Here is a 15,357-nt window from a genome sequence, read left to right on the forward strand (position 1 = left end):
CCCCTCCCATGGTGGAGCCAGCATCTCCTGTTTCCATCACTGCTTAGCTCAGGTTCTCCATTGTGCAGCTGGATGCCCCATCCCAGAGCTTCAGCACAGAAGCACCAAATTGCAGTAAACTGATCCAATCTTACCTATAGAAAATGGCATAAACGCCTCCCTTTTCCAGAACTGACCATCCTTCAGGAAATGTCCAGGGTTAAAACTGTGAGGGGTTTCCCATTCCTTCTGGTCAAACATCACAGAGGACAGATTTGGGATCAAAATAGTGCCCTGGTACAAGAGAAAGAAAATCACTTTGCGCTCTCTCTGCCACTGCCAACAGGAGGGGGATTTTTACCCTCCTGTGTTCTTGACAAGAAGATCATTGTTAGACAAATCTGAAATCCACGTCTTGCACTCATTTTGCCTGGCCATGCTTGATTGTTTAGACCCACTCTTTTCTCTCATGAACATAACTATTCCTAAAAATTCATCTAAGAAAAAGCTGCATGCTGAGGGCTCTGTCCGTCCCTGCTACGCACGGATGCAGCACCTCATGGCATTCATCCTGGGCATGGAGAATGCAGTGTGCTGGAGAGCAGTGCTGGGTGAGCAACACAACATGATCCACAGCAGTGACCTCTGGGAGGGGCAGCAATGCTGCAGCTCTGTCCCTGCAGCAATGGGGAGATGGAAGTCTCCTGCTCAGACCTCACTGATTCAAATTGGGCTCACCTTGGGCACCCGGAAACCAGCCAGGACTGTGTCCTTCACTGTCTGTCTCAGCACGCTGAAAGGGACGATGTTGCCTTTCCTCTGCACTTCATGGATGACAGCGTTGGTGTAGGGCATGTTGTTCCTGTCCTCCAGGGCTGGCTGCCGGCACTGCCCAATGACAGCATCGATCTCGGCTTGCACACGGGCTGTTTGGAAAGAGCAGGGATCAGCTATGGTGCAGCAGGGCCGTGGAAGCCCTGGGGACACCACGACATGTTTGCTGTGAAGGTCCCCCAAGGATCATCCCAGGGCAATCGTGTGCCACCAGGGCACTTGTGGCACCTCTCTGCATGTTCATCTCTCCAGACATTTAATGGGCCCTTGCAAAGCCCCTGTTGCCGTTGCTGGACAGCCCACAGTGGTCTCCAGTGCCTGTGGGGCATACGGGCACATCTGCCTCTTTGTCCCATGATAAAGAACAACAAAATCACTAGGACACGTTTTAAAACATTGAAGGAAGACACTTGAAAACAAAACCAATACTTGCACCAAATCTGTCAGAGAACAGAGTATTTCCACTTTTTTCTTTCAACAAGGATAAACTCTCACCAAGCTACAAGAGCTAAAAATAGGAAATGGATAGCAATGCTGCTACTTGTACCTTGAATTTCTGGATATACGGCCATAAACAGCAGGGCCCAGCGGATGGTTGTGGAGGTTGTTTCAGTCCCAGCAAAAAACAGGTCGAGAGTGCACTCTATCAGGTTTTCCTCATGGAATTCCCTGCCATCAGGCTTCAGAAAATCAGGTGTTAGTGCCACACGAGCAGCAAGGACTTCCTCAAAACCCCACACAGTTCTGCCTCAAGGCTTTTGGTAGAAGCTGCATTCTCAACCCTCCAATGGATACCCCAAACCAGATGTCCATCCTGAGCTCACAAATGGACACACCAGCAGCTCAGGTAGGATCTGGTTTGTTTCTCAGTCCTCCTGAACTCCAGTCCCCATTGAGGAAGCGTTTGCTCCACACTGCTGACCTTGGCCATCTCCTGCAGGTAGCTGTCGATGAAGTCTCGGCTCTCTGAGGGGTTCAGGTCTTCCTTATGTTTGCTGATCTTCTCACACACAAACCTCTTCATGAGCCTCCCATTTTTCAAAATGGTTTGGTGGGATCCAGGGAAGTATTTTATTATGGACGGAAAAAAGACGTACAGCTTTGGAAAGAAAGAGAGATGAGCAAATAGAAGAATGAACTGAAAAACCCCTTCTGTTCTTAAAACTTGAAAAGCATGCAAAGGCACAGCCCTACACTGTTGGAGTAGATGGAATTATCATTTGTCCAGAAGAGCGTGAGAAAGGATTGATATCTCCATGGTGAGAGTGACTAGTGCGTCCCTGAGTCACAGCAGGGAGCTTGGCACTCTGTGGTCGGGAGTGGTGATGCATGCAGGGGGAGGGAGAGCAAAGTGAACGTTGCACAGAAATTGCCAGCTGATGTATCCTTTTCAATGGAATGAGGAATGGCAACAAATGTCCCTTGTACATTAGCTCTTGCTCCTTCCAATAAGCTCTCCTAGGGAACAGCCCCAAATCTCTACTGCATTCGGTTCTTTCCCAAAGCACTGGAAAACCAGCTGGGGACAGACTGGCTTTGTGATCCAGGGGGACCACATCTCACATCTTGTCAAGGACACATGCAGCAATGGAGAGCCAGCACGCAGCTGTGGGAAGCACCAGGGAAAACCTCACGGCCCCAGAGCAGAGGGAAACATCTGCTGGGTTTGGCCAGCCCCCTGTGCTTGATGGCCTCACCTTGAGCAGTGTGTGCAGTTTTGGGTGTTGCAATATATTAGGGTACAGAACTATCAGAGAGCTCTAAAGGAGTGCTATGAAGATGAAGATGGCTTTACACAGCAAAATATATGAAGAATGCTGAGGTCTGTTGTTTTGTGCACCATGGAGAAGATTGAGAGGAAGCCTCATAGCAACCTGCACCTTGTTGCAGAGAGCAGAGAGGCAGCGCTGAGCTCTGCTCTTTGGTGACAACAACAGGATCCAAGGGACTGTAAGGAGCTGTGTGAGGTGAGGTCAGGCTGAAGAGAGGAAACGCTGGACGTGGAATAGGCACCTAGGGTAGTGGGCACAGCCTTGATCTAACCGAGATCAAGGCATCTTTGGGCAACGCTCTCAGACATAGGGACTGGATGTTCAATACTTCTGTGTGGAGTCAGGAACTGGACTTGAGTGCCCTGGTAAATTTTTCCCAGCTTGAGATAATCTATGAAGCTAAGAAAGTGCTCGAGCTTTTGCAGTTGACTCCAGAGAAGAAACAATAGCCTTTCAAATCTGCATGCTACCTGTGTTGGGGCAGGAGGGCTGTACCTGGCTCATTATCTTCCCTTGGAGAGTAACAGTCTCACCCATCATCCGCAGCAAGCTTTGGAAGTCCTCATCATGGTATTCAAACCGATTGCCAAAGGTGACGGAGCAGATGATGTTTGAAACAGCATTGTTGATTTTAAGGTGAGGGTTGAAAGGATTTCCTGGAGATGGAAAAGGGAACAATCAATTCTCTTCTTGACTCCACAGAAATAAAGGGAAGAAAGCACCATCATCAGATGGAAAATAGTCAACAAGTGAAATGAGTGGTTTTCAGTGGGAAAACCTCCTTCTTGGAGATGCTTGTTTACTTTGGAAAGAGAGATCGGAAATGACTCAGAAGAGAAAACAACATTGGTACTGACAGGTCCATGATATTTCTTAGAGGTCTCAAATTCAGCAAGAGGACAAAGGTGGGGTAAGAATACTGTTACACAGCTGTGTCTATCAGTTAATCCGAAGGCAAAACACCTGTAGAGGGAGTCTGGGATGCTGGCACATTACCAGCATTGCTTGTGAGATGAAGAGAAATGTTGGTGTGTTAGTTGGCAGCTGGCTGAAGGTGAGCCAGTAGTGCCACATAGCCAAGGCGGCAAAGGGCATCCTAGCTTGTGTCAGCTACAGTGTAGTCAGCAGGAGCAGGGTGGCAATCTTCCCACTGTTCTTGGCACTGGTGAGGCTTACCTCAAGTGCTGAGTTGAGTTTTGGGCCCCTCTCTTCAAGAAAGACATTGAGGCCCTGGAGTGTGTCCAGAGAATGACAACAAAGCTGTAAAGGGTCTGGAACATAACTCTGATGGCCAGCTGAGAGAACTGAGATTGCTCAGTTTGTAGGAGTTTCAGTGGAGAAATCATTGCCTTCCACAACTCCCAGAAAGAAGGTTGCAGTGAGGTTGGTGTTGATCTCTTCTCCTAGGTAGCAGTGATAGGATGAGAGATAATGGCTTTGAATTGCTGTACGTGTAGGTGAGGTATTAGGAAGAATTTCTAGGAGAAGAGGTCAGACATTGGAACACGATGCCCACAGAGGTGGTAGAGTCACCATCTATGGAGGCATTCAGAAAATGTCTTGATGTGGCACTGAGGGACATGGTTTGTGGGCATGCTGGGAATGGACTTGGTGATCTTAGAAGGATTTTCCAACTGAAATGATTCTTTGACTCTGTGATTTTTCAGCAGGTGCTAGTATCAGGGAAATTAAAATAGTGCAAGGTGGATTCTGCCTTCAGCACAACTGCTGAGGGAAGTGGTCCTCACCCTGCTCATCCCTGAACGCATCCGTGAGGAATCGGCACTCCTCCTGGATCCGCTCCTCCAGGCTCCTCTTCCCCAGGCCAAAGTTTCGGAGGGTGGTCAAGGTGAACCTTCTCTGCTGCTTCCACAGGTGCCCATTGGAGGAGACCAGCCCTGGCAAAAGCATTCCACAGTGAGCGAAGGAAGATGCTCTCAGCAAGGGGAAGAAGCTGGACGACGTATGCCTTGATAAAGGAGGCTCAGCCACGCTGGTGACTCTGCTCGGTGAGAATGCAAAGCCACAGTATTGCCTTCTGGCATGTTTCATTGGTCAACACTTGGACTTTGTGTTTCAGATCTGTGTCTCCACTGATTACTCACCCAACTTGCTGAAGAGTTCTGTATTTGCAGGAAATTCTGGGCGATCCATGAAATTCTCTCCCTGGGTCACAAGGGCTTCCTTGATCAGTGGCAGCCCATTTATGACCACAAATGACATGCTGCCCACTTGCATGCTGAAGATGACTCCATGTTTTTCATTAAACTGGGGATGAGGTAAAGAAATAAACCACGATTGATTTGCAATGACTTTTTCTGTTTGAAGAGGGAAAACACCGGTATCCTGCACCCACAGGCTGGGACCAACAGAGCTCTAGAGGAAATGAGGCAAAATGAGTCTCTGAGACATTGTAAAGTAATTGCATAAGTGTTGCTGTGATAGGGTGCATTCTTTTTTCTCATTTCTTTTGTCAGGGCTCTGCAGTTGGACGCAAACCCTCCAGGCTGCATTTTCCAGGCTTTGCAAAACTCAGCTGAGCAAAACTTTTCCTGATGTTGTTTAACTCCTTCCACAGAAACCCTTCCCATCAGAGGCACCTACAGCTGCAATCGAAACCATGGCATTGTGCCATGCCCTTTGCCCAAAGGATGTGGCTCTGTGTTCCAAGGCAAACATCATCCACGTTGCCTTCTGATTCCAGGGTGAACTACAACCCAGCCCCAGACAGCCCTCTGTGGACCACAGAGCTTAAGCAGTGTTGAGTTTGCATTGCTTGGGTGAGACCACTCTGCATGTAAAAAAGCCTCTTACCTTCTGCACTGCAGCCACAGGGTCTTTGGCAATCATAAACTGCACATTTCCCAGGAATGGCAGGGCAAAAGGACGGGGGGGAAGTCCTTCGGCTTTCTCCTCTTCATGTAGTCAGCGACGAGCAGGAAGACAAAGAGGAAGACGAAGAGCATCTGCAGGGAGACGCTGTCCCACAGGAAGCGCAGCATGGTGCGGCCGCAGCTGCGGGCACAAACGCAGACGGGCTCGGGCCGGCCCGGCCTCGGGGCCGCCTTGGGGCCTCCGCTGCCTCAGCCTCAGCCTCAGCCACAGCCGTTCGCCAAAGCCCTTCTCGACGCGACCACGCGTCTCTCATCTCGCCAACGACAGCCCACCCTCAGCGCCCCGCCAGCTCCCCGCTCCGCTCCCATCTCCCACCGCCGCCTTCCCACAGCCCGGCGGCTCCCGCACGTCCCTCACCGTGACGGTCCCCGCTCGCGGCCACCGCCTCCCCGCCGCACGGAGCCGGGCCACGAGGGACGCGAGATAAGGCTGCACGGAGCTCCCACAGAGCCCCTGACTCGCGGCCCGAGGCTCCGCTGCCACGGGGCGCCGCCGCCAGGGCGCAGGTGGCGCTGAGCGCTGCGGAGGGACGAGCGCGTCCTGCCCGGCGGTGACACCGGCCCCGCTCCCGGCCCTCTGTCCCGTCCCATCCTTCCCCTTCCCTTCCGAGGATTAATTTTACCGGGCACGCTGTTTTGCTGCCGGCTGAGAACTGCTGCTGCCGTGATGCGGTGGGCGGTACGGGCTGCTTCTGTTTGGGGGATGTCAGCTGTGGCTGCGGAGATGCGGAAGTGAGTGAAAGGAGCTGCTGCGTTCACCTGATAAAGTTAAATCAGTGCTTTAACACGGACTCTAAAGCACTCACAAAAGTTCCCTTGCACTCACATGAGATGCTCCGCTCCTGAAGCGAATGTTTTCGTGTCTTCTGCCCATTTAAATAATGAAAGAGGGAAGAAAAGGAAAATTGCAGCCATTTATTGTCCCCCATGTGTAGATAAGAAAGCAATGAAGTTGCAGGGACATTCTGGTAGACCAGAGATGAGAAGCGCATGAGGTGAGCAGAAATGCTGACAAGGCAGTGTGTAATCTCCATCAGCTCTTGAACGTGGTCATGGCCCCTGCATTTCATCCTGGGCAGCACTGCAGTGCCAGCTCAGCCTTCCCCACTGCTACCTGCCCAGTGCCGAGAGAGGGCTCCGGATTGGGGGAGGGAAAAGAAGACCACTGAGGTAACACCAGGAGACAGGTCCTGTATTTGCTATGGCTCCAGTGCTGCTATTTTAGAAACAGATGTCAGAAATGGCACTTGCCATCCTCCGAGTGTCTGTCACTGCATTAATTGCAGTGGTGCGGCAGAACTCAGCCACTGGTCTTGTTGGTTTTCCTGCTGGCTTGCTCATAGAGCTTGGATCATGAATGTTCATCAGCCCTGCATGAATGGCCTGTGCTGTTCCTGTGCCCTCCTTTCTGCCAAGAGAGAGCTGGTGCCGTGCAGCTCAGCATGGCTCTGCACCCCATCCCTGCTGCCCCAAATGCTGGCACGGCTGGAGACTGCAGGCAGCGCTGAAAAGGCTGTGCTGGTCATCACTTTGCAAAATGCTTCACAACAAAAATGTTTCAGTCAGGATTTATTACTGCTCAAGAGAGGGAGATTTCACAAGGCACTGTGGTATATTTTTCTTTTGAACAATTGACAAATGGCTTTCCTAAGTAGGAACTGATTGCAATTACTGCTTGTACCAGTATAGTGAGATGAGCTCAGGTGTTGCTCTCTGCCAGTACTGATCCACAGCTGTGAGGTACGGCCATCCAGCATGGAATAAAGAATGTTCCGAGCTCCTCAATCACTGGCAGTGCTGGGCTGCAAGCCCAGAAGTGCCCCAGCCCATCAAGTACTGATAGACCTTCTTATCAGACAGCATGCAAGATCTGCTGGTAAAAATAAACTATCATACAATTGCTTTGAAAGCAACAAAGCATGCAAGGATGTTGTTATCATGGCCCACGGTGGCTGCTCAGCACTCAGTCTGTACATCTGTGCCAAAGCTGAGACGTTCCTCCTCGTAGAGCAGTGGCCGCGCTCCTTACCGAGGCACTGCACAGATCTTGTAGGGCCGCGGGGCCAAGGTCATGCCCAGAATGAATTTGAGGTTGAGGATGGTGTCTCGGGGAGCCTGGAAGGTGAATTTCTGGAGCAGAGCCGTGAAGAAGAGGAAGAGCTCGGCGCGGGCCAGCAGCTCACCCAGGCAGGCGCGCTTCCCTGCGGAGACAGCCGCCCAGCGCCCATTCAGCCCTGCTGGCTGCCCAGCTGCTTTCTCTGCTGGAAAAGCCTCGGCACACACCTCCTGCAGGAACATCACCCTGCCCGCATCCCCTTGCCCACCTTCCATTTCCAGCACCAGGACTGCCGTCCCAACTGAGCTCCCGATGGGTGATGCAGTGAGGGCACGTGCATGTCAGTGTATACACACACATTTTATTCTACCCTGCTGGGATGAGCAGTGCTTCATGTGCCTGGCTGGGCTCCAAGGAATGGAACCAAATCACCAGAGAAATTGTGCCATGCTTGGGCAGGAAATTGGAGATGCTAAAATCACTCTCTGCAGGGAAGCTGTTGGCCAGGACAGGCACCCTGTGGTGGTGGAGGCAAAGCCACCAGCTGTGTGGGAACGCATCATAGGATCACAGAATGACTTGAGTTGGAAGAGACCCCAACGATCAGCAAGTTCCAACCCCCCTGCCACAGGCAGGGCCACCAATCTCCAGATCTGGTACTAAACCAGGCTTCCCAAGGCCACATACAATATGCTCTTGAACACCTCCAGGGATGGAACATCCACAACCTGTCTGGGCAGCCTGTTCCAGCACCTCACCACTCTCCGTGAAGAACTTCTCCCACACATCCAATCTCATCCCTCCTTTAGCTTATAACCATTCCCCCTTGCTACGTCACAATCTACCCGAGTAATAAGGTGATTCTCCTTTTTATATTCCTTTTAAATACTGGAAGGCTGCAATGGGGACTCCGTGCAGCCTTTTCTTCTCCAAGCTGAACAAGCCCAGCTCCCTTAGCCTGTCTTCACAGGGGAGGTGTTCCAGCCCTCTGAACATCTTTGTGGCCCTCCTCTGGACCCTCTCCAACAGCTCCATACTTTTTCTGTGTTGGGGTCTGCAGATGTGGATGCAGTACTCCAGATAGGGCCTCACGAGGGCAGAGCAGGGAGAGATTATCCCCTGCCTGTCCCTGCTGGCCAACCTTCTTCTCAGTGGGAGCACAGAGCACTGCTCTCACCTTGCTGATTGCATTTTTGGGGTCTCTGGAATTTCTGTAGTCTCTCATGCACTTGTTAAAAGGTCTAAGAGATAGTGCTGTTGGTGCTTTGGGGGGGGGCCCATGGTGACTGGTAAGGAAGGGGCTGCTTTTCACCAATATGGACAATGGGCAAGCATCAGCTCCCATGATGGAGCCAATGTCTGCTGTATCCATCACAAATTCGCTCAGGGTCTCCATTGTGCAGCTGGAAGCCTCATCCCAGTGCTTCAGCACAGAAGCATCGAACTGCAGCTGATCTTACCTATAGAAAATGGCATAAAAGCCTCCCTTTTCCAGAACTGGCCGTCCTTCAGGAAATGCTGGGGGTTAAAACTGTGAGGGGTTTCCCACTCCTTCTTGTCAAACATCACAGAGGATATATTTGCAATCATAACAGTGCCCTGGTACAAGAGAAAGAAAATCACTTTGCACTCTCTCTGTCACTGCCAACAGGAGGGGGATTTTTACCCTACCTCTTGGTCACTATAAGGAGCATCCATAGTCAAATCTGCCACAAGCATGTATTCTACTCCAACTGCATGGCCGTGTTTTTTGCCTGTTTCTCTAAGAATAGACTGTAAGGAAAATGATCCATCCCTTGATAGTAAGTATGGATGCCTCAGCCCAAAGCATATATACTGGTTCCTGCATAGATGGAGAAATGGGAGACTCCTGCTAGTACCTCAGTGCATAGGAGTGGGGTTACCTTAGGCACCCGGAAGCCAGCCAAGACTGTGTCCTTCACTGTCTGTCTTGGGACATTCAAAGGGATGATGTTGCTTTTCCTCTGCACTTCATGGATGACAGCGTTGGTGTAGGGCATGTTGTTCCTGTCCTCCAGGGCTGGCTGTCGGCACTGCCCAATGACAGCATCGATCTCGGCTTGCACACGGGCTGTTTGGAAAGAGCAGGGATCAGCTATGGTGCAGCAAAGCCGTGGAAGCCCTGGGGACACCACGACATGTTTGCTGTGAGGGTCTCCCAAGGACCATCCCAGGGCAATTGTGTGCCACCAGGGCACTTGTGGCACCTCTCTATGAGTTCGTCACTCCAATTACTAAATGGGCCCTGTGCCTTGTGTAAAGCACCTGCCACCTCTGCTGGAAAGCCCTCATGGGTCTCCAGTACTTCTATGGCTGGTGGCCACATCTGTCTCTTGTTTCCAAAGTAAAGCATTACAAAATTACCAGGGCAAGTGTTAAAACAGAAAAAGCACACACATGAAAAAATAAACGAAACAATATTTTGCATCTCTCCTGTTTGAGTATAGAGGGATTCCTGATGGTCTTTCAAAAGAGTGACTCTCTTATCAAACCACACAGGCAAAACCCAGGAAGCACACAGCCCTGCTGCTACGTGTACCTTGAATTTCTGGATACACGGCCATATACAGCAGGGCCCAGCGGATGGTTGTGGAAGTGGTCTCAGTCCCAGCAAACAGAAGGTCAAGAGTACATGCCACCAGGTTATCCTCACAGAAGTCACTGCCATTATGCTTCAGAAAATCAAATGTTAGTGCCACATGAACACAGTTCTGCCCCAAGGCTTTTGGCAGAAGCATTCTCAACCCTCCAGTGGATGCCCCAAACCTGATGTCCATCCTGAGCTCACAAATGGACACACCAGCAGCTCAGGTAGGATCTGGTTTGTTTCTCAGCCCTCCTGATCTCCAATCCCCACTGAGGAAGGGTTTGCTCCACATTGCTGACCTTGGCCATCTCCTGCAGGTAGCTGTCAATGAAGTCTCGGCTTTCTGAGGGGTTCAGATCTTCCTTATGTTTGCTGATCACATTGCACACAAAATTTTTCATCAGCTTCCAGTTTTTAAAAATGGTTTGGTGGGATCCAGGGAGGTACTTCATTATGGAGGGGAAAGCATTGTACAGCTTTGGACAGAAAGAAAGAGGAAAACTGAGTAAAGGACTGAAGCCCCTTCTATTTTCAAGACTTGAAAAGCCTACAAAGCCACAACCCTACACTGCTGGAGTAGATGGAATTAACTCATTTCCAGAGGAGCATGACAAAGGATTGCTATCTCCATTGTCAGAGGAACTACTGCATTCCTCAGAGTTACAGCAGGAAGCCTGGCACTCAGTGGAGGTGGTGATGCTGTGTGAAAGAGAGCAATGTGAACATTGCACAGTTTGAAAATATGGCCGAACGAAATTACATGAAGAAGCATTCTGTGAAACAACATGATGAATGGCAGTGAATGTCCTTAGCAAAATTATCGTTGCTCCTTCCCATGACCTCCCCTAGGGCCCTGCCCAAACCCTCTGCTGTATTCAGCTCCCTCCCAAAGCACAGGAAAACTAGCTGGGGCAGCTCAGCTCTGTGATCAGTGGGGACTGCATCTTCACCAGGATGCATTCAGAAGGGGAGAGGGATCACACAGCCCTGTGTCTTCACGGCCTCAGAGGAGAGGGAAACATCTCCTGTGCTTGGCCCGACCTCTGTGCTTGGTGATGGCCTCACGTTGAGCAGTGTGCGCAGTTTTGAGTGCTGCAATATATTAGGATGTGGAACTATTAGAGAGCACTAAAGGAGTGCAAAGAAGATGGAGAAAGGTTTAGAAGGCAAATGTATGGGGAGTGCTGAGGTCCCTTGATTTGTTCACCATGGAGGAGAATGAGGAGAGGCCTCATGGTGGCCCTGCAGCTCATCATGGCGGCCTGCAGCTCCTCACAGGGTGAAGGGGCAGCGCTGAGTTCTGCTCTCTGGTGACAGCACAGGATCCAAGGGATTGGCATGGAGCTGTGTCAGGACAGAGTAAGGTGATTAGGAAAAGGCACTGCACCATAGGGTGGGGAGCACGGGACATCTCTTCAGGGCAGTGGGCATGGCCTTGAGCTAACTGAGCTCAGGGAATGTTTGAACAGTGCTCTCAGAAATAGGGTTTGGACCGTAAGTATTCTTACATGGAGCCAGGAACTTGACTTGATAACCCTTATGGGTCCCTTCCAAGAGGACATTCTCAGAATCTAAAAAGTGCTCGAGCATTTGCGGTTGACTCCAGAGAAGAAACAATAGCCTTTCAAATCCGCACGCTACCTGTGTTGGGGCAGGAGGGCTGTACCTGGCTCATTATCTTCCCTTGGAGAGTAACAGTCTCATCCATCATCCGCAGCAAGCTTTGGAAGTCCTCATCATGGTATTCAAACCGATTGCCAAAGGTGACGGAGCAGATGATGTTTGAAACAGCATTGTTGATTTTAAGGTGAGGGTTGAAAGGATTTCCTGGAGATGGAAAAAGGAACAATCAATTCTCTTCTTGACTCCATAGAAACAAAGGGAAGAAAGCACCATCATCAGATGGAAAATAGTCAACAAGTGAAATGAGTGGTTTTCAGTGGGAAAACCACCTTCTTGGAGATGCTTGTTTACTTTGGAAAGAAAGATCGGAAATGACTCAGAAGAGAAAACAACATTGGTGCTGACAGGTCCATGATATTTCTTAGAGGTCTCAAATTCAGCAAGAGGACAATGGTGGGGTAAGAATACTGTTATACAGCTGTGTCTATCAGTTAATCTGAAGGCAAAACACCTGTAGAGGGAGTCTGGGATGCTGGCACATTACCAGCATTGCTTGTGAGATGAAGAGAAATGTTGGTGTGTTAGTTGGCAGCTGGCTGAAGGTGAGCCAGTAGTGCCACGTAGCCAAGGCGGCAAAGGGCATCCTAGCTTGTGTCAGCTACAGTGTAGTCAGCAGGAGCAGGGTGGCGATCTTCCCACTGTTCTTGGCACTGGTGAGGCTTACCTCAAGTGCTGAGTTGAGTTTTGGGCCCCTCTCTTCAAGAAAGACATTGAGGCCCTGTGAAGGGTCTGGAACACAACTCTGATGGCCAGCTGAGAGAACTGAGATTGCTCAGTTTGTAGGAGTTTCAGTGGAGAAATCACTGCTCTCCAGAACTCCCTGAAAGGAGGTTGCGGCAAGCTGCGTGTCAATTTCTCCTCCCAGCTGTCAGTGACAGGATGAGAGCTACTGGCATTAAATTGCTTCACAGGAGGTTGAGGTGAGGTATTAGGAAGAATTTCTAGGAGAAGAGGTCAGACATTGGAACACGATGCCCACAGAGGTGGAGGGCATTCAAGAAATGCAGAGATGTTGCACTGAGGGGTTCGGTTTGTGGGCATTCTGAGGGTGAGTTGGTGTTGGTCTTGGTGATCATAGAGATCTTTCCTTCCTTAATGATTCTACGGTTCTATGATTTTTCAGCAGGCACTAGCATGGGGGAAATTAAAATAGTCTAAGGTGGATTCTGCCTTCAGCACAACTGCTGAGGGAAGTGGTCCTCACCCTGCTCATCCCTGAATGCATCCGTGAGGAATCGGCACTCCTCCTGGATCCGCTCTTCCAGGCTCCTCTTCCCCAGGCCAAAGTTTCGGAGGGTGGTCAAGGTGAACCTTCTCTGCTGCTTCCACAGGTGCCCATTGGAGAAGACCAGCCCTGGCAGAAGCATTCCACAGTGAGCAAAGGAAGATGCTCTCAGCAAGGGGAAGAAGCAGGAGGACATCTGCCTTTATAAAGGAGGCTCAACCATGCTCGTGTACTGCTCAGAGTGAATGTCAAGCTAGGGCATTTCCTCCAGCTTTCCTCCTGCCAGGTTCAAAAGAAAAAAAAAAAAATCAATGCTTTTTAGATATAAGACTCTGTTGATAACTTACCCAAATTGCCAAAGACCTCTGTGTTGATAGGAATTTCTGGGCGATCCATGAAGTTCTCTCCCTGGCTCACAAGGGTTTCCTTGACCAGTGGCAGCCCATTTACAATCACAAATGACTGGCTGCCTATTTGCATGCTGAAGACGTCTCCATGTTTTTCAGTAAGCTGTGGATGAGGTAATTAAGTATATGAGGGTATATTTGCAATGACATTTTCAACTGGAAGAGGGAAAGCCTTGGCATCCTGCACCTGCAGAGAGGGACAGGCAGACTTCAGTGGAAATAGGGCAAACCGAGCCTGGGAGAGGCAGCAGAATGGATGCACAAGTATTGGCTTGATTGCGTGCAGACTTTTTCCTCATTTCTCCTATCAGTGTTCTGAAGTTGGGGTAAAACCCTACAGGCTGCATTTTCCAGGCTTTGCAAGACTTAGCTGAGCAAGGATTTTCAGCTGGTGTTTAACTCTTTTCCCAGTCACACTTGTCATCAGAACAACGAACAGCTGAAGTGGAACCCATGGTTCTGTCCCTTCCCCTTGGACCCAAGGATGTGGCTCTGGAATCCTGGGCAAAGCTCATCCACCTTGATGATCATGGGCTAACCTCCTCCCCACTCATGGAGAGCCCTCTGTGGGCCATGGATGTGACCAGAATTAGACTGCATTGGGTTGGCCAGTACCACATGTTGTGAATCCCCTTACCTTTTGCACCATGCCAATGGGGTCATTGATAACCATCATAAACTGCACATTTCCCAGGAATGGCAGGGCAAAAGGACCGGGGGGGAAGTCCTTCGGCTTTCTCCTCTTCATGTAGTCAGCGACGAGCAGGAAGACAAAGAGGAAGACGAAGAGCATCTGCAGGGAGACGCTGTCCCACAGGAAGCGCAGCATGGTGCGGCCGCAGCTGCGGGCACAAACGCAGACGGGCTCGGGCCGGCCCGGCCTCGGGGCCGCCTTGGGGCCTCCGCTGCCTCAGCCACAGCCTCAGCCACAGCCGTTCGCCAAAGCCCTTCTCGACGCGACCACGCGTCTCTCATCTCGCCAACGACAGCCCACCCTCAGCGCCCCGCCAGCTCCCCGCTCCGCTCCCATCTCCCACCGCCGCCTTCCCACAGCCCGGCGGCTCCCGCACGTCCCTCACCGTGACGGTCCCCGCTCGCGGCCACCGCCTCCCCGCCGCACGGAGCCGGGCCACGAGGGACGCGAGATAAGGCTGCACGGAGCTCCCACAGAGCCCCTGACTCGCGGCCCGAGGCTCCGCTGCCACGGGGCGCCGCCGCCAGGGCGCAGGTGGCGCTGAGCGCTGAGGAGGGACGAGCGCGTCCTGCCCGGCGGTGACACCGGCCCCGCTCCCGTCCCGTCCCCTTCGAGGATTTGTTTTGCTGCCGGCTGACAACTGCCGCGTTCCCGTCGCGCCGCGCGGCCGCAGCCCGCACTCGTGATGCGGTGGGCGGTGCGGGCTGCTTCTGTTTGGGGGACGGCAGCTGCGGCCAATGGGTTTTTCGGGATGAAGGCGCAGCTCGGAGGCGCCCGAGTGCCGTTGCGCAGCGAAGCTGCTGCGGTCCTATGATCAACGTTAATAAGTTCAACCTTTTCGTGGAATCTGAAGAGTTCCCCTGCACTCACATGGCATGCTCCGCTCTTAAATTAAACACCATTTGCCTTCTGCCTTTTTGTGTGGAGATCTATAAATTATTCCTTTTCGATGTAGACACAGGAAGATTGCAACCATTTATTCCCTCCCAGAAGGGAGCGTGAGTATATAAGGTTTCGTTAAGGTAAGAGGAAAAGTCGATATGAGGGAATAGAACAGCTTGTGTTTGCTCACGCCGTGCAAATAAAAGAGCTGTACCCTGTTCCAGAGGTCAGACTAGAAATGGAGAGAAGTCACTGTCCACTCCAGAATGGCTTTAGAAATTCCATACGTGAAAAATAGTCCACAGATATTTTATGTCTTCTCT

The 15,357-nt window shown here is 51.1% G+C and overlaps 1 protein-coding gene and 1 pseudogene across 6 annotated transcripts in view; both read right to left on the reverse strand.

The window, feature by feature from the left end:
- The window catches only part of LOC100548965 (cytochrome P450 2J2-like), a 7,231-nt pseudogene extending 1,254 nt beyond the window's left edge, over window positions 1-5,977 (reverse strand). Inside the window, exons 1-8 of the transcript XR_014885275.1 lie at window positions 5,400-5,977; window positions 4,691-4,853; window positions 4,334-4,483; window positions 3,081-3,241; window positions 1,736-1,912; window positions 1,361-1,493; window positions 718-905; window positions 135-273 (exon numbers count right to left, since the gene is read on the reverse strand). The product of XR_014885275.1 is annotated as a cytochrome P450 2J2-like (transcript). The remainder of the gene's footprint in view (window positions 1-134; window positions 274-717; window positions 906-1,360; window positions 1,494-1,735; window positions 1,913-3,080; window positions 3,242-4,333; window positions 4,484-4,690; window positions 4,854-5,399) is intronic.
- Window positions 5,978-7,110: 1,133 nt separating this feature from the next.
- On the reverse strand, window positions 7,111-14,892 carry LOC104912428 (cytochrome P450 2J2-like). 5 transcript variants are annotated; one of them, XM_085231845.1, is made up of 12 exons: window positions 14,538-14,892; window positions 14,096-14,300; window positions 13,399-13,561; window positions 13,031-13,180; window positions 11,810-11,970; window positions 10,443-10,619; window positions 10,096-10,228; window positions 9,440-9,627; window positions 9,207-9,308; window positions 8,996-9,134; window positions 7,509-7,680; window positions 7,111-7,349 (listed from the first exon to the last, which is right to left on the reverse strand). In XM_085231845.1, the coding sequence occupies exons 2-12, from the start codon at window positions 14,285-14,287 to the stop codon at window positions 7,265-7,267; spliced, it is 1,662 nt and encodes a 553-aa protein (XP_085087971.1). In that variant the 5' UTR covers window positions 14,288-14,300; window positions 14,538-14,892; the 3' UTR covers window positions 7,111-7,264. The 5 variants fall into 5 exon arrangements, with proteins under 5 accessions (XP_085087971.1, XP_085087970.1, XP_085087972.1 ...); XM_085231844.1 differs by lacking the exon at window positions 9,207-9,308 and having other exon boundaries at window positions 14,538-14,673; XM_085231846.1 differs by lacking the exon at window positions 14,538-14,892 and having other exon boundaries at window positions 13,399-13,645; window positions 14,096-14,231.
- Window positions 14,893-15,357: the final 465 nt, after the last annotated feature.

This window comes from Meleagris gallopavo, chromosome 10, assembly GCF_905368555.1.
Source record: "Meleagris gallopavo chromosome 10, MGAL_WU_HG_1.1, whole genome shotgun sequence".
Classification (NCBI taxonomy): domain Eukaryota; kingdom Metazoa; phylum Chordata; class Aves; order Galliformes; family Phasianidae; genus Meleagris; species Meleagris gallopavo.

Coding starts and splice junctions, on each gene's coding strand:
- LOC104912428 (XM_085231845.1), bottom strand. CDS start 14,287: ATGCTGCGCTTCCTGTGGGACAGCGTCTCCCTGCAGATGCTCTTCGTC. Junction 11,971..13,030: donor TGCATTCAGGGATGAGCAGG/GTGAGGACCACT, acceptor TTCCATCTCCAG/GAAATCCTTTCAACCCTCAC. Junction 7,681..8,995: donor TTTTATGCCATTTTCTATAG/GTAAGATCAGCT, acceptor CTGTCTCCGCAG/GGAAGCGCGCCTGCCTGGGT.